The sequence below is a fragment of the Larus michahellis genome, chromosome 1, assembly GCF_964199755.1.
Source record: "Larus michahellis chromosome 1, bLarMic1.1, whole genome shotgun sequence".
Taxonomy (NCBI): domain Eukaryota; kingdom Metazoa; phylum Chordata; class Aves; order Charadriiformes; family Laridae; genus Larus; species Larus michahellis.
This window is the reverse complement of record NC_133896.1, coordinates 85,910,826-85,930,010: the sequence shown is the minus strand read 5'-3', so window position 1 is coordinate 85,930,010 and position 19,185 is coordinate 85,910,826. Positions and strand designations below refer to the sequence as shown.

Below are 19,185 nucleotides of genomic sequence, written 5' to 3'. Positions count from 1 at the left end.
GGGGTTAACACAGTAGCACGACCAAAGCAACAATTTTATCTGTTCACTTTTATGAATCAGCCCTATTTAGAGAGTCAAACACAGATGTACATTAGTCGCCATGCAGAACATTGGCTGCAACAATGTCCTTTACCTCCCAGGCACAGTATAGAGGTAACCAGTATCTAACCTAAACTGTGTCTTGATTTAGCAATGAGCATTTGGTTATTCCTTTAAAACATTGCACAAAATGTTACCTACATAAAAAAGAATGTTATACAAATTTAGAAATTAGTGAAATATCAGGTCTAGAATGCACTCCTTCAATTTGGTTAGGGCAGCCCAAGAAAATAGCCATAAGCAGATGTAAGACAATCTCTCAAATTAATACTAAATTTTGTCGTTGTGAACACTCTTGTTGCACGTAATAGGATAGTTTTATTAGATGAAGATGCCCGCTCATTGCAAAATATCTAAATTTTATTTTAGTGGAAAAAAATGCAATATGGACGAGAGAACGCGCATTGTACTTTTACTGCAGCTGAACGACCAGCGGTCTCATAGTGTTCACCTAAGGAACAAAATTGGTATTGTTCAATTGCAATTCATAATTGCATAATGAAATTAAATGCATACATTTTTTTACTAAAGAATTTATTTTTCCTTGTAAGATTTTTCTTTGAGATGTATTTTAAAAAATAAAAAAGACATTTTGAAAGATACGTAATTCAAATGTTTATAAGAGAGGTGGTTTTGGAGCTGCCATAAATGATCCATAGTCTTAACTCCAACCCACATAACAGAAGCAGCTTCAATAACTCAGCCACGTCATCTGGACTCCAGTGTAATTTAATGCATTGAAAGTAGGCATATGTCTTGCTCCATTGGGTACTATGTTGTAGTATACAAAAGCCTATAAAAGCCACCTGAATTAAATGAAAAATTATTTATGTTTCAATAAGGAAAAGCACTTTACTAGTAATTCCAGAACAAGATTGTATGGGGATTAGCAAATAAGGCAAGTCTGCAACGACACTCCTCCATAAACATCAAATTAACACTTAAAACCACAAAGTCTTTGTTCTTGTATCTCAGGGTAAGTGGACAGTCTACCTGCTTTCTGTGTAGAAATAAATTAGAAACTCCAATTTTTTTTTTTTTTTTTTTGGGTTCCAACTCCACTATGAAACACCATAACCAAATTATGCTATTTTAATTTATGACTGATATATTATTGTGAAAGTTTTAAAATATATTTTCATAATATTGTTAATTATGAAATAGTGAAGAAATCAACCATAAATAGCATTCCCTAACCACACAACTGTTATCCTCATCTGTAATGAAATTTTCTTTCCTACCTCTTTTCTTCCTCTAATCCATTCACCACAACCTAGAAATGAACAGCACTGAGCTCCCTTAACTTTCACTTCCAGTTTCTGCATTTTTCTCTGCTTGGTACTGCCCCAGAAATAATGTCTGTAAGAGCAACACATTAGACAGCCAATATCACTTCTTAAGCGAGTAGTCTACGGAGATGAAAAGTCACTCTTTCAACTAGTAGGCAGGATTCTGGCTTGCAAGGATGTGCTGTCAACGCAACGCTCAGAAGGATAGCAGTATAGCACTCAGATATCATTAAGGTAAAATTTATACCCCCTGCCTTAGAGATAATGTTATTGTTTTTATCCTAGCTCTCCCCTCCACTGCCATAACTTCCAGGAAAACAAATGTTGTCTTCATGCCTTCAAGCTTTTCTCCACCTTTTTTCCCCCCTAACTGCTCATACGCTCCCCACCGGCAGAGGTGGAATCTTGATTTGATAGGTTGGGCTGCCTTACTTTCTGTCACAGGAGCAGCCTAGGGAAGCAACTGCAGAAAGAAAAAGGAAGGACAACTGGTAAATGCAATTTCTAAAGTAATTTTTCTGTTGAATGCTGCCAGTACAAAACACAAGATGTGACGTGGCTTGTGGATGGAGGTAGACCAAAGTAATGACCTATGTATTTTAGTTGCAGATATCACGAAGTCCTATCACTGTGCTTTTCCTGTCCCTCAATATATTTTACACAAATGGACAGAATGAATGCGACGAAGTGCCTGTTACTGGAATAGGTATATGCATGATTCATATACATCAAATTTAGTCTCACATAAAAAGTGTTAAAGTTGAAACTATTGCAAAACCACAAGACCAAGGCTAAAAGAAAATGTATGCTTGTTTATTTCTACCTATGCATGGTAAAGGACAAAGTCACACTTCTCTCTGCATTACAACCGTCATGTTTTTCTACCAGTTTCCACCCCATCCCCCAGAAGAACGAGTACTATGATTGGCACATTATTTTGTATAACAATGAGACTGAAGTGATCTGATAAGAAGGGTCGTACTGTCATCTTCAGCAAAGAACATACTTTAATGTTATGTCTTTCAAATTTTCATCACAGATGCATATAAATGCAGTTACCCAAGTGTCATGGAACTCGATGGGACCAATTATGTGCATTGTAATATCAATCTTTGACTGAAAGCATCAACAAATTATGGAGCCCAAATAAAGCCTTATAAAGTGATTCCTCCCTTTACTGGTTCCATCCTCACACATACAGACAAAACGAGACAATACTGAAGACTAGGAATCCAGTCCTAGCTCTTTGCACCCTTTTCAATAACAAATGAAAGAGCTGCCTTATTTCCATTCTCTAACTTGCTACTGAGATAAATAATAACTTCTAGTAAAACAAAGCCACAAATGAGAGTCTTTTACTTTGATCTGAAAACAGAGTCATTCTTTGTAAACTATTTCTCATACAACATTTGCAGACACACGGTCCCGAGTCATCTCACCGCCTTCTATCCCTACTCTAAAATTTTGTGAAATCATTAGAAAACTTATTAAGAAAAAATTAATTATATGAAATGTCATGTTTTTGTAGAAGTTTCTGTTTCCAAAATAATATTTTATTTCAGACTTCTCCATCAAATCTGAACCATTTGTTGCATAGAGGCTTACATGATCTATGCACTTAGTTGTATTTTGACAACTTTCAGTGGGCTGTTACAATAGACTGTTTTCCAGAAAAGAAAGTATAACCACAACACCAAGTTGAGCCTTTGGGGGTTGGTTAAATTTCTCATTAAACTGACGTTCAAGCACATGTAGCATTTTTCCTTAGTGTGGCAACTTGCCACATTTAACATTAGGGAAATTCAGATGCTTATAAATTAAGTTTATAAGTAAGTTTGTTGAAATGACAAATAGGATTTTGAAAACTGAAACGGGTGTTTCTGTCTCCCATTGCATTATAGTGCAGTGCCCTCCACTGGCCAAACGTACTCACTTTTAAAAATAAAAGAGCAAAAATTCTCTGAAAAGTTACTCTTCATACTAGAACCAAGAAAATATGTCCAAAACCCCTCAGAAGCAGTGTAAAATTCTTAGAAAAAGTTACTACATAATGGCACCAATTTATACTAATGCCAGCCTTGCTTTCGTATTACATGGTAATAAGAATACTTCGGGTGCTGAAATAAATCCTGAAGCAGCCTTTTTAAAGAGCTAGAAATTAGAAGTGACAACACAAAAACAGGTGGTACTAAAAAGTGTAACTTAACACGAGACCTTATAACAGCGAAAAGCGTTTAGCAATTACTACTGTCTGTTGAATTTTCACTGTTTTACCTTCTTCAGTTCAGAAATGACAGGCCCTCATCTAAATGTCTCTTTGAAGCAATTAATAATGCTTTTGAGTGCAGTGGACAGAACTAGTTGCATCAGTACTACCTATATTAGATGTACGTGAGAGTGAGGATTAATAAGCGTCAAGATCCAACGGCACAATGAGAAAGCTGGAAATGACACCATATAAATGCCATGCCTTCATGTTACTGCGAGTTGCCCACTTACTATTTTCTCATCTCTCCCTCTCACTTCATTTTATGTTTGTTTCAAAAACATGGATGAAGTGTCAATGCAGGGATGGCAGGCAAACTGTGTATCTTCAGGAATATTCTGCACTCCAAGCAACCTTGCTGCTGTCATTTGGCTAACCCACTCCTCTTGGGTGATACAATATTCTTGTAATACCTTTCCCTTCACTGGCTGGTTGATGTCCAGGATTGCTTCACAACTTTCTCCAATACCTGTATTAGCACAGTGACACTATGGGCAATATTTACATGATACATCAAGTGCCCGATCATGCTTTCAAAAATTAACAACAACAATATTTTAAAATTATCCATGAGTGTGTGCAAAAGGACAACGGGTGGTACAACAGATCAAGATGATGATTAAGGACGCTAGGGACACTATCTTAGTAATAAAAGTGTTATTAATTAGCTTTCAGTAGATTCAATTATCCTACACAAGATTACTACCTAATTACTAGATCTAATGATATTCAATGTGGTAAGATTTGCTGGTGACAAGGTGAACTGTTTCTTTAATAAGACTAAAAGCAAGAAGCTATAGGAGGAATTTATGATAAAAATACAGAGATAAATGGTGTTTGCACAAATAGACCAAACCCATAGAAAGACTGAAAATACGCTTTGTGTCAAGAGTTGCACACTGCTGGATTTTTCAAGCAGAGGCAAAGAAGGACACAAAAATATTCTTAAATCCCTGACAAAACCTTCACTGCCACCTACAGATGGAGGGAACAACTGGAAGACTGAGATAAAGCTGAAAGATGGATTTAACATCCCTTTTTTCAAGTGCTGACCAATAACTCTAAACGGGTCATACAGCACCATTTTATTTGAAGACAACAAAAGTAAGCTTTAAGACCTAGCCTAAGTTTTACAGTTTGTTCCATTCACTTTGCAATAAATTTCTGTGTTAGTGGGCAATGGAGGAAGCCAGTCATATTTCGTATCTTCCAATCCTATGATAAACTACTTCCACTAAAAAAAAAAGAAAACACAACACTGTTCCTAAACTTGTTTTTGAGGAGAAAAGGTTAATGCCAAGACGAATAATGAAGCACCTTCCTTTGAATATAGTTGCATGGATCACTAACAATGGTGGGATTTTCCACTTCAGTGAACAGCAGTGCTAAATGTCCCGTCCCACTCCCCAAAAAGGTTTCTGTAGACCCCAGTTCTGTCAAAGTGGGGAGCAGCTTTGGTGCTGTGTTCATCCAGGCAGCCTGGAGCAAGCACAAACAGACAAGAATAACTTCTTTGCCTCATTAAGCCTCAGTCATCACAGAAGGTTCTGATCCTCATTGAAGATTAATTTGTGATAGTCCTTTTGTATCAGGATTCAGCAATGATGACACAGAACACAGCATTTAGCCATCCTCACCCTCGGAGTCTTAGCTTCCCCTGTTAGAAGGAAGTGCTACGTTGTAGGCCTTGAGGTTTTGCAACCATTACCTTAAGTCTCAGATCTATCTTTTCACCCGTCCTCGGGGTTCTTACATAGCTTATGGCAATTAGCCATTTCCTTTTTTTTTTTTTAGCAGGTATTCCCACTTCCTTTGATTGTGCAATAACCACATAGCAATGCTGGGTTTTTCTGTTTATCATTTTGCAGATAAGATCTCCCTCATACAATTTAAGAGCTGTTTTCCATACTATGAGCTTTAAAGAAAAAATTAGAGGTAGGAATGGTGGATATCTGGTTGCTTCCACATTCATATCTCTGTGCTTCTATTACACCATTTTAAGACCTTGAACTGAAATAATGAGACATTTTCACACATAGATTAACACATAGGAATGTAGCAGAAGTACAAAAGTGCTTTCTAAACTTTTACATAGAATTGTTTTACCCAGAATTGTATTAAACCCACGGTTCCTTAACATGATTTGACTCTGTTGTGGACAGGGCCTCAGAAAGAAGAGCAACTGTTGGTCTCACTCTCAACCCATGAAAAGTAATTAAGACCCCACTTTCCCGTGGGGAACAGGTGTAGCTATCACTTCCCTGGCAGCCTGTTCCAGCTGAAGAGTTATTACTACAGCTGTTCAACTGATGGCAATTACCACTGACGATGGTCATTGTATGTGGATCTCACCTTCTAAAGGTTTCCTCCCAAGAGAGCTGATGTGATGACTGCTGAACTGCAGCATTACACTGCTTTCTGCTAAGAGACTAACTGACATTTACCTTTACGTGACCTTAGTGAGTTACAAAATGCATACTCAAACACAGTTGCTTAACCATGCTGACATATAGAATTTCTAACTTTTGCTTTTCCTTACAGTGTAAAGAGCTTTAAACACCACAGCTTTAAACCACATAGCTCTGAAAAACAAAAACAGGATGTCTGTCTCTAAAGCCGGTGCTGTGTATATTTTTCCTAAGACTGTGCTATCTGGGGCCAGGTTGGTGTAATCTTTCAATACAGTCTATTGGCCAAATTCTCTCTTTCCTGCTGGAAGGTTAACTCTGGCGTGTATGACAGAAAATATTTTCATGGCCAAGGCTTGTTGTCATCACAATCTGCATAACAATAGGACCAGGTGGAGATTAAAAAAAAAAAAAAAAATAAGGCTTAAAGTTATGTACAGTGATCTCCTTTACTCTTGCAAAGCTTCAGTGCAGCCAAGAAGAATCCAGAAACCACCAAACACCATGTGCACAATTCAACATGGGAACAATGCTATTGTTTCTTCTTCCTCAAGAGTGGGTTTTGATAGCGCAGGAGTATGTTAGTGCAGGTCTACAGGACTTGTAATTGAATAGACTATTTCAGTTGGAAAGGACCTAGAACGATGTCATCCAACTGCCTGACCACTTCAGGGCAGTTAAAGCACATTATTTAGGGCGTTGTCCAAATGCCTCTTAAACACTGACAGGCTTGAGGCATTGACCACCTCTCTAGGAAGCCTGTTCCAGTGTTTGACCACCCTCTTGGTAAAGAAATGCTTTCTAATGTCCAGTCTGAACCTTCCCTGTCACAGCTTTGAACCATTCCCACACATCCTATCACTAGATCCCAGGGAGAAGAGATCAGCACCTCCCTCTCCCCTTCCCCTCCTCAGGAAGCTGTAGAGAGGCCACCCCTCAGCCTCCTCTTCTCCAAACTAGACAAGCCCAGAGACCTTAGCCATTCCTCATCGGACATGCCTTCCAACCTTTTACCAGCTTTGTTGCCCTCCTCTGGACATATTCAAGGACCTTCACATGCTTGCTTGTCAATCAAGGCACATACCCATCCCCAAAGGCTGTGTCACTTAATACAGGTACACCACAACTATAATTTATGGCTTGAACCAACTGTTGGGAGTGTCTGCCCTTAAATGTTTGGACTAAGAAGAAGGATCAAAAATCCACTAAGGTTTGTCCCTGCTCTCATTCTGATGTGTATTTCTCCTTTCTTCGTTTTGTCACTTACCAAATTCATACACACTTTGAGAGGTTTTATTTGCATTTTTGTTGCTTATGAACACTGTTCAAGAATTAGCAAGCTTACTCATTTTACAGACCTCAATAGCAACAGCTCTTTTCCTCAAAGACCTTATGATACACATGATAGGCTGCACCAGACAGATAAAACAGTCCTAGCAACAATGGATAAGAGAAAAGACTTCAAAAAAAGCACAAATCACAGACTGCCACTTGCTTAATCAGTGCCATTTGGAGTAATAGCTTGCCTCTTTCATTAGTAAACAATCTGTAACAGAGATACAGGAATTTACCATTTATTATTTCTACAAGCAGGCTTAATTCTATACCAGGTCCTCTGTCCTTCTGTCAGAACATCTATGTGCACATAGTAGGAAATTAGGAAGAAAGAGGAGCTTCAAGACAAAAAATCATGGAGAAAGAAGTGGCACAATGCATTATGTTGAACCAAGTTGGATGATGGATCCATCTTCGAATTGTTTGATTTTATACCTTGAACCCAAAAAATCAGGTGATATAAAGAAAGTGCTAAGGTTAGCAAGAAAGAGGAAAGTGATAAAAATTAACTGTCCAGGTCTAGAAGTAACATTCTCAAAGTTTAGACCTTCCCTAATATATAATTAATTTTAGATAGTTATCAACATATGTAGAAGACTAACCCTAAGGACCAAGCAAATGTGCTATAATGAGACAAATATAATCAGTAGTGTATTTCTAGGTTTCAAAGCACAGAGAAAAAAACATTTTGCAGTTTCTCTATGCATTGATGGAGTCATCTTATGACTGCTTAGCAGAGAATTTTAAAAATTGGATGGGTAAATACATCAGGCAATAACTTAATCTAAGCATTTATTGTTAAAAGCTACTCATTAACTGATTGAAATTAACATATTTATTTCATCTGTCATATTTGATTAATTGCTAACGACATCATTCTTATTCAACTTTGGACACCTCAGAAGCAGCCAGTATAAAACACAACATAGCTCCACTCAGGTCAGCAACCACATCAGATTTTTACCCCTGAAAGCGTGGGCCAGAGATATTCAGCAAGAAACTTCAGACAACTACAGAATTACATATGGAATATGATGCTTTTGTTCCCTAGCTCTGGAGGTTGCATTTTTCCACAATTTTGCCAAGATCAACAGAAACAAACATCATCCCAACTACCTAAAGGATCTAAAGCAGCTATATTTCTATGGAAAGGTATCTCAAGCTCAAAACCAAATAGCAAGCTTGCAAATTGTTTTTATTGACACCTTCTACCACGACAGCATACCTTCTTTAAGCTTGCATGGATCACTAACATCAGAAATCCAATACTGGTTGTATTAACCACTGAAACGTGGGCATTGCTGCAACCCACTGAACTAATTTGCCTTCACTCAAGACTCAATTCTTAAATGGTGGTATCACCAGCTTCCAACCAGCCTGATAGGTTTTGACGAGCAACCACTTTAGCGACTGTGAGACTAATGCACATGTGCAGATCGGTGCCACAGATGTTTGTCCAAGGTAGCATGGCTCAAGGGTTGGAACTCTATTCTCCTGGGACAGTATTTGCCTTCCCACACAATGAAGGGAGTTTTGAAGAGAGTATGGCCAAAAGTAAAGGTTACTGTTATCAGAGAAGACCTCTCCTATCGTCTGTCTAGCAGAGAGGATTTCAGAAGAATCTACCGTTCACATTACAGAAAGAAAACCTCAAAATATTACAGTTGTAGACCTGACTTTTCATGTTCAATAATCAATATAGCAGCTTACAAAGTTTAAAAAATGACCAGTTACCAGCTTTGGAATAAAAGTATACTGTAAGATTGATTTTGTAACCCATAGTGCTTGTCGAAGGCAAGGAAAACTTTGCCATTTGGCTGCTTGACAAAGTCAAGCCTGACTTCACAAAGAAGTGAAACTGCCATCATCATAGCATACTATCATTAACTGTTACATGAAAGTAATGTTTTCACTTATTTTGCAAACTGAGACGGTTCATTGCATATATATATACACACACCTTTGGCTGAATTCTACTCTTAGAAGAATTCGTCTAATTCAGTGACTGCACTGTGACTCCAGGATGAAGAATTGCCGTGCTAGTTATCAAATACATGTTATTCCCAAATGAGATAAAACCATTTTCCATTACATAGTTCACTCCAAAAGCAGGGGGTGGGGTGAATCTGACTGGTACATAACTTCACAGCATGAAACAAGATGTGTGTAAACAAACAGAATAACTGTGTATTCCAGCCAGGTAAACAAGCAGAATAAAAGTGGAACTTTTAACAGAAAAAAAATATAATTATTTCCCCTATGATAAAATCCAAGGCACACTAGTGCAGGGAATACACTACTAAGTGCAAAGCAAAAGCCATGCTATTTTGGAAAGCTCACACACCAAAGCAAGTATAGCACACGTGAAGACTTACCTGCTTATATTTCTGCTAAAAGACAAGACAAATAATCACGCTATGTATATCTAACATTCATGTAGAACACCTATGTATGTAAGGCAAACACAGTGTTAATATCTTATTGTTTGCATTAAAAATGGCAGTTTAAAAGCAAGATCCATAAATGCATCATGTTCTGGGCTTGTCCAATGAAGTTCACAATTTGAATAATGAGATACTACATTGCTACTCAAGAGTCAGGACAATTCTTAAATGAGTGCATCCTACTAAGTAAAATTACACACATACAAAATGAGTTTATCAGTGATAAATGTGAAAACTGGCATGCTTGACTTTAGAAGCATAAAACTACATGAAATGGTGTTTTGGCTTTGTTTTATGTAGTACCTTTATCATTTTATATTACACTATAACTTTTGACCTTATGTTTTCTGTACATTTGAAGTTCATTACAAATATTCAGAAGCTAAAATTTATAAATAAATTATATATAATGGGTCTTAGAATTCAATAATAATTAATTTATTGATATTTAGTTGCAAGATCATTCTATTTACATGCACTTGACATCCACATCAAGAGGAATTAATGAACTGATAGTATATTACTTTAAACCATATAGCATATTATGTCAAATTCTCTTCATATTTTAAATTTTTTTCATTTGTATATTTGGTTAGCTTTCTACTATTCCTTTTCTTACTTTCCACACATAAGAGAAATGCATTTAAACTGTAATATGAGCTTGAAACGCAGGTACAGTTTTGCAAGGTGCACTATACAGAATAACATACAATACCACCATTTTTCATGCACTAAATAGTAGAAATAAGATTAGAACTGTTTCTTTCCAAATGCAAAATCCTGTGCTTGCACAGTACTGATTTTAAAAGAAGATCAATTTTAATGGAACAACTTATCTGCTTTGAAAGAAGGTCAAAATATAGCATGTTGGGAAAATATAAGCACCAGGATATCTTGTATAAAAGCATAGTATAGTTACTACAGATTTAGTAGACACATCATCTGTACGAGTTACCTGGACAGAAAGTAACCATATGATGTGAAAGGAAACATCTTAAAAGCAATCACACTACAGATTAGAATCACATTGCTTTCAGATTCATCCTGAACAACACTGTCTGTATTTTTCCCTATCTGAAGGCAAGCAACAATTTTCATTCTTCTTTTCAATCTGATATTTACTAAAGGGTTTTTCCCATGACAACTCCATATTTTTTTTTTGCAACTGTGAACTCATGTGAGCTTTTTACCAACATTAACATAACACCCAAATGACTAGTTAGACCTTCATGAGCTTGTGCCAGCTGTACAGTACCTTTAGGCCATATATCACTGCTAACTGAAGATTTCTATTCACCAGCATTGTTTGTACCAGTTTCTGCACATAAGACAAAGCCTTAATATGACGCCTGAATGCTCTGGTCCATCCAGGCCTTCCTGTATGCTTTAATGCTCTGCTTCACATTTGAAATTTACTCCAGAATCCCCATCCCCAACACTGGAATTATACATTATACGACAAAAGCATAAAGATTACTCATGATCCTGTCAAAACACAATACGGAAGTGTCCTGCATGAAGATACTATTATGCTTATTTAAAGAAACAGACATTTGATAAACCAAATACAAGCAACATAAGAGATCATTCAACAACTGCAGTGAACTCATTGATAATGGGGATTTTCTGTCCTTGTCAATCCAGACACCTTCAACATCTCCTTAATAATTTTACTTTCATTTTTGTGGAACATCTTTTCCTCACAAGTGTGCTGGCTTTATCAAAATATGACGCATAATGTAGCCTTTCTGTTTCCAGGCTGTATGTATAAATGACTATTCATTTATGTTTTCAATCAATTCATACATTATTCATATTAGGAGTGCTTTAGAGCTCAAACTGATTCATAATTCTATAAAGTATAAACCTACCTGTAAAACTCAATCTATCTCAGGAACTGTGTCAGCTGCCATCAAATTTAAAACAACAACGACACTGAAACTGCGAGCCACTGCTCGCAGAGCAATGTTTCTTTCCAGGTGTCTGACTACATCCATTAAACTTAAAGCTAAACTTGTATTTTGTAGAAACGGTCACATATAGTTAAGTAACATCAAGCTCATAATCACTTCAAGTGCAGCTAGCCAAAGAATAATACTTTTATTCAGTGATAAGTCTCCCTCACCATTAACAGATATTTATATTATCAATTAAAAAGTTGTTGTTCCACTTACTGTGCCACGTCGGATACAGCTGGCAATGGTGACTCTTCTGATATAAGGTCAATGTCATCAGTGAAGCTGTTGGCTAGTGACATTTCTTGCATATTCCCATCTAAACGTCTTCTCACTGCACAAATAATTCAAAGAAATCATAATGCATTAGGGAGACAATATATAAAAGCCCTTTTCCTTGCTTAAGATACTGTGCAGTAGATTAAGGAAACGGTTGTAATATGAGACATGGCTTTCTTTTTATCAGAATCTGTGAAGTTGATGCTTATATGCCATACAAAAATATATATGAGCACATACATAGTTCAAATACAAAGGAACCTCTTACTAGAAAGGCTTGTCTTCTCAAGGACTGTCTCCCTGTAAGCAGAAATTCACCATACCCACAATTTCAATGTGGTCATGATGATAGAATTTCCTCAATGAATACTATTTGATACGTACACTTTAATTTCTCTAAAACCCTTCTTACAAATTTTATTGCTATTATCATATATACAGCATCTTTGTTTCAGGCATTCTATTTGGTCACTGTATTCACCAGTGTTCAAAAATTCTCCCACAGAGCAGGGAAAAGCCTCAGGTGCTTGAATGCCGTCGGGTCAGCAGGGTGACCATGATGGATGCAAAGCTGTACTGCAGCTCAGCATATGTTCCAACCGTACGAAAGCTACAAATTTCATTACAGATTGGGAAGACATATGATGGCCCATGAACAGAGGAGTTCACTCACAGACTGCAAAAACCAGAGAACTGCAGCTAACCCTGTAACTGATGAAAACTGTTGTTTTAAAAAGCTCTAGTTTCAATGCTCATTTCCATCAAGTATAAGGCTGACTTCTTCCTCTATAAATGTGAGGTAAACACGTACCTGCCTTTCTGAGTTTAGCTGCATCAATATTCATATAAAATTGAGGTCTTTTGAACATCTTTTCCTATATTTATTTCTTTTTCAAAAGCTATGAAGTACATCTAGCTTAAATTACTGTGATCTGAAATAGCAATTTTTTTCATGACGACTAGTGATCCCAACAGTTTCTAAGGAAGCTCCCTATATATTTTAATTCTGATCATTCTTGAAAACTTGGCATATACAGTTATGATCTGGCAGAGTGAAATGGCTTGGAAAATGCATAGGATGATGCATATAAATTCAAGGGAGGAAAAAAAAAGAAAAGAAGTGTTTGTGGGGTGGGAGGGAAAAATCACTAAAATTAAGTTTCAAACAAAACAAGTAAAAGAATAAGTAGCGTTGCTTGCACCCTTTGAGATGGGTAAGTAGGCAAAAACAACCTACATGACAAAAATGAGAAAGCTTGCCTCCTAGAAAACTAAATTATTGAAATCTCGAGTTAATACTACAGCACCACTTTGACTGCACTACGTTCCAGCTAAATCCTAAAAAAGCATACAATATCAGAGCTTACTACTGGAAGAGCCATAGCATAAATGGCAAGGAGTGAAAATGAAGTCTATGGAATATAATTATAAAGTGGCATAACTGAACGCTTCTAAAGGACATAACATTACAAAGCTATTTTATTCACATCTGCTGCATTCAATCACAATTAAACTATGTTTCCAGGAGAAAACCAAAACCTACCGGCACTGGGAACATGGAACTTCTGTGCTCTTACAGCATTACTGAAACACTCGGGTTGCTCTAGAGGAGCATTATTTTGTGAGACCTGCCAGTTCTGCACTTGTTCTGACCGGACGTTTTTTTCTGTAATAGAAGTATGTAGCTTTATTTCTGGACTAAGGCTTGAGATACACAGATCCAATATTTGAAGTATTGCTTTGGGAAGCTGTTGTGGCTTGGCCTCAGACGGCAACAAAGAACTATGTGCCGCTCTCTCAAGCTTTCCCAATATGGGGAAGAATCGGAAGAAAAAGGCAAAACTCGTGGGTTGAGTCAAAGGCAGTTTAACAGAACAGCAGAGGGAACAAGAAAACAACAACAATAACATGGACAGAGGAATATACAAACACGGTTATGGAACCGCCGCTCGCCGACCGGGTCCGGGATGCCCCTGCCTGGTCCAAGCTGAGACTTCCTGCCCCTGCCCCGGGCAGCTCAGGGCGGGCATGGCTCACATGGCATGGGATACCTGTGTCCCTGCCAGAGCCTGGGGAGAATTAACCCTGTCCCCACCGGAACCAGGACAGAAGCACACACAGATTTAGGAATAGGCTCCTTCAATCTCTAAAGCAGTAACATTGCATATGATCGCATCTGCAAAATTAACCTGGGGGAGTTTTGGCTTCAACTTCAGCAAGGTTTTCCTCATAGAAGCCTAGCAGAATTTGAGAGTCAGCCAAAGGCAGAGTTAAGTCATTGTGCCCATGTAAGGTATAATCAAATTAAAAGGAAAATATTTCTATCAATTCCTAGTACACAATGGACTGGTGAAATGGTAAGAGAAGGACCTAGTTAATTCATGGGATTTTGCCTCCTTTATAGCACAGAATAGATATTAATGTTACTGCAATGCATTTGTCATGAAAACAAACAGGATTATATTTTATTTCTGTCATTTTAAAGGTTTGGTCCATATTGCCTTATCAAACTTATCTCTGTCTCATCACACTGCTGTTTGCAATCTGCATCCATGGGTTCTTTAAAAAAAAAACCAACAAAACAACAAACACAAAACCCCAATTGTTTACATCTCACTTGCTAATTCCTTTTCTCAGAAGTGTTGACTACTACAATGGCTGTTTGCTCCATAACAGGATAGTTATGCGAAAAGAGGGACAACAGTAGAATGCCAGTTCTGAAACCTTCACTTTCTCATTATTCTCATTTGCAGGTGCTGTGCTGAGCGTTGCGGAGCAGCTCTGCTGTAACTGCAGAGTGCACCTGGAACCCCTGCTTCTCTCACCATGGACCTTCTGCAGAGACATGTAGAATATAATCCTGGGCATAATGCCCTCAATCCATACTTGGCTACCTACACAAGCATGGCAAGCTTCTGGTCCCTCTTTATACAGGGTACCTATATACCAGTACCTGAAGGGAGCCTATAAGAAAGCTGGGGAGGGGCTGTTTGCAAGGGCATGTAGCGATAGGACGAGGGGCAATGGTTTTAAGCTAGAGCAGGGCAGGTTTGGATTAGACGTTAGGAAGAAGTTCTTTACAATGAGGGAGGTGAGACACTGGAACAGGTTGCCCAGAGAGGTGGTGGAGGCCCCATCCCTGGAGACTTTCAAGGCCAGGCTTAATGAGGCTCTGAGCAACCTGATCTAGTTAAAGATGTCCCTGCTTACTACAGGGGGGTTGGACTAGATGACCTTGAAAGGTCCCTTCCAGCCCAACACATTCTACGATTCTATGAAAAGCATGAAAATTTTCTGTTTGGTGAATGCTTTACTATGATTATCTGTGACAGTCTCATCCCACAAGTAGTACACATGCATTTCATTCCTTCAAGCATTTTGAAAAAGACAATGATGTGATTATGTACTTTATACAAACAGGAGTTCTGTAACATATACTCCATAGTTCATTTTACTACGTGAATTGAAGATGTGCACTTAGCACCATAGAACTAAGGATTTGGGTCATGTCATTTGCCTCCCTGCTTCCCCTATTCCCTCCCACACTTCCCACAGGGTCAGATCTGTGGACAGAACAATTTTTGCCAGTTTGGTTACAGACTACATCTATCTCAAAACCTTGCCTCTAGAGTACACAAGTATTAAGAGAAAGAAAAGCTGCTCCTAGAAGTGCTGCTCTTAAATATAAGTTAAAGCAGAAATCACAGCTCTGAGGTTCGTAATATTTGGGTGGTGACATTGTAAGATTCCCTACTACTCTCAGAGCCACTTGACTCAGTTCAGGTTTGTGTTTTGTGAAGTGCTAAGCCATCATAAGAGAATACCTGTTTTATCCTCATAGCTCTTTAATAAAAGCAATTTAATACTAAATATCTTTATGCTTTTATCACCCATTAAGTCCGTGTTCCTGCTTTAAAATATTGACCCATTAATAATGTCTTTTGGTCTACACATCCAAACATTAATGTCAACATTAAATGCAAGTAACATGTCCTCTGTTCTAAACATCTTCTTTCTTTAAGGTGACTGGTAGAGTCATGAGCAGTTATCTTATTTGAAACACCCGTTCTGGAACCAACTCAGTTTCTGAAGTTAACTGTCACTTTCCCTGAATGAACTTCCAAAACTCATTTAGACAGCAATGCTCAGTCCTAAATCAAAAATTCCTAAAATCACACAAAAAGGAACAATTATTTTTTTTTCATGTCAGGAAGCCGTAAGCTTCTGGGCAATGAAGTACTTCATAATAATCATTCATGATAATGCTTTCATTTTGAGGAAGTGTGGAGCATTAAAATACATTCAACACATGGTAGTGATGCTTTCCAGAAATAAAACTCAAAGTTGTAAGGTCCAGCTACTACATATGGTAAGTTTATAACATCTGCATCTCAAGCCAGAACAACTGTATCTTCCCTCTCTATATTTATTTTAATAAGCTTTCCTTTTCCAAGCTGACTTCATGGGAATGAATGCCTAATTTTTGTTGTTGCAGAGTAGCAAGGAGGGGAGGCAAAGAAATATGAAGGGGAAAGAGAAGAGAAGCTATCCTTCCTTTCCACGTGCTACTACTCACAACATGAAGAAGCTGTACCTATTCAGTTATAAAATATATAACATTTTCTGAGCATAAACAGTTGGAAGCAGCAAGTTTAAAATACAGAACAGTATCTACCACAGCACAACAAATACCAGTGAATGCCATAGACCTAGGAATCCTTGAAATAGATCAACTCATTAAATGAAACAGCAAAAGAAAAGTTAAATTTCATATACCTCTATTTTTTCCTTCAGTATCAGTTTCTAAAATGGTGAGAATATATAATAAACACATCAAAATGTAACCCCAGAGTTATCTTTGTAATGCTGATTAGCTTTATCTAACCTCAGATTCGTTATCTATATTACAGTAACTTCTGTCTTTGTAGTATGAGGAAAAAGTGAGCTCAATTTACAACTGCAGTAGAAAATATAATTGCACATGGTTCCCATTACCATGGTCATTCTCAAATAGGCAATGCCTACCAATACCAGGACAAAATAATCAGGAAGATTTTGCACTCTTCTCTTCTCAGATAAAGAATGTGGGGGAAAAAAAAAAAAAGAAAAAGCAGCTCTCTTCTATTGCAAATAATCCCAATTTACTGTTTTTATTAAGAGTCTTTTTCACGTGCACCAAAAAAACCCCAAACACAAATTTAAAGATAATTCATACCATTCCCACATAGTCTACTTCACAAAAGTCTGCAGAGAATTGCAGTGGCTGCTTACACTATATAGACGGGAACCAGCAGTTGCTACTCCTAGGAATACAAACACCTTGAATTAAAGGAAATACTTGGAAAATTAAACTGGCAAAACATAGACACATGGAAAGAAATGGATGGTAAATTTGAGACAATTTAACATAAAACAGTTCCTGTTGTATGAATATTTATTCCTCAATTTGTAAGTAATAGATTATGTGAAGACAATGCCAAGTACCTGGTGAGAGGGGAGAGCTCACAGAGCAGATGGATAAAGACGACCAGGAAAGTTGTAGAGCTGCATGCAAAAACACAGGGCTGAAGAAGGACCAGATGGGACATAAAAGGTAAGCTAAACCAATGTCCAAAGCAGTAAAAAGATTAACATATAGAGAATGCTGATGAGGATAAAGTCTCCTCTACTAGATGCAAGTAAGGGTGGGGATTTTTCCTGTTTGTCTGGGGGTTTTGCTTGTTTGGTTGGTTGTTTTTAAAACAGAACATTATAAAAGACAGGCTTAAGAGACCAAAAGTAAATTCCAATCTATTCCTTTAGTGCCACGGTCTTTTAATCACTTTAATCCATTTCAATTATTCTTTTTCTTTCTCAGGACAAGGACTGCTTATTAGTGCTAGTAAAGCTATCCTATATAGAAAAACTCTTAAGTGAAATAACCTGCGAGATAAAAGTAATAACACAGCATTCTGAGAGATATGTTTTTATCACTCTTCTATGCTTAGCAAGAATTTAGTATGAACAGTAAACTGACAACAGAAACAATAAATCCATAATAGTCTTCTTCATAATATACACAGTTAAAATGGAAATATACTCCTAATTTTTATTTTTTACTGAATTCAGTTGGATCAGGCACATCATCAAAATTATTATGCCACGTAGCGCACTTTAAGTTATAATAAAATTTTTCTTTGTTAACAAAACCAAATGAAATATTAAAATAAAGACCCAATTTCATCTGTAACTTTATGTTTAACAATGGGAAAAAAAAGCAAGTTTATCAGCTTATTTACAGTAAGACCAACTGACTAGATATTTTTAAAGGTGCCTAAATGAAATTTTCCAATATGAGACGTTCAATAAGATTTAATTTCCTAAATTCCATATGCGCTTGAAAAAAAATCTGCCCTGCACGCTTCATTGACAGCACATTTCACTGTTTGATTGAACTATTTCCATAGCAATTATCAGTTTAAAAGACTGTATGCGCACAATATGCACTGTGGGTGACACAGCACTAGGGAAAAAAAGGAAAACCTCTTAATTTTTGTTCATTTCCACTCTGTGGCACATCTGAGCCAAAAACCTTTGGTTTCTTTGCAGGCAATGGAGAAAGGGAAAAGGAGGCATCTCTGAAGAATGACTGTCAGTCTAATCTCAGACAATGCCATTATACTTATAATGCACGTATCTTGAATACATGTGCAAGGTAGGTGGGATCAATCCAGCCTAAAAGTTGACACTATCAGTTGACTGCTTACTGACTTTCAGATCAGAAGTTGTTAAAACACACCCTCATAACACCAGGCTCCACTACTCAATGTAACAAATGTCTATGAAGTAAACACGTGATTTGTTTAATTTTATATGTAAGGCTGCACCTTGACAGAAAATCCATGGCATGACTATGGTTCCTTTATCCACAGGGAGGAACTGTGCATTATTTCCTGTCTTCTTTCTTGTGGCAGGAACTCCTATCACCTCACTGCTCAAAATGCAGTATTTTTAAAGCTGTATAGAGAGGCAAACTGGTTTGGGGCCTAGACTAAGGCACTTTCAAATACTTACTTTCCTCAGGAAAAAAGGAAACTTAACGGCCTATGAAAGCCAAGGCGCCTATAACTG

At 37.4% G+C, this 19,185-nt stretch overlaps 1 protein-coding gene across 5 annotated transcripts in view; it reads right to left on the bottom strand.

Annotated features, from left to right (window-relative positions):
- The window catches only part of LOC141744238 (potassium voltage-gated channel subfamily KQT member 1-like), a 514,016-nt gene that overhangs the window by 398,486 nt on the left and 96,345 nt on the right, over positions 1-19,185 (bottom strand). For all 5 annotated transcript variants that reach the window (XM_074589763.1, XM_074589745.1, XM_074589740.1 and 2 more), the window contains exon 12: positions 12,016-12,130. In XM_074589763.1, coding sequence (XP_074445864.1) covers positions 12,016-12,130 — 115 coding nt within the window. The remainder of the gene's footprint in view (positions 1-12,015; positions 12,131-19,185) is intronic.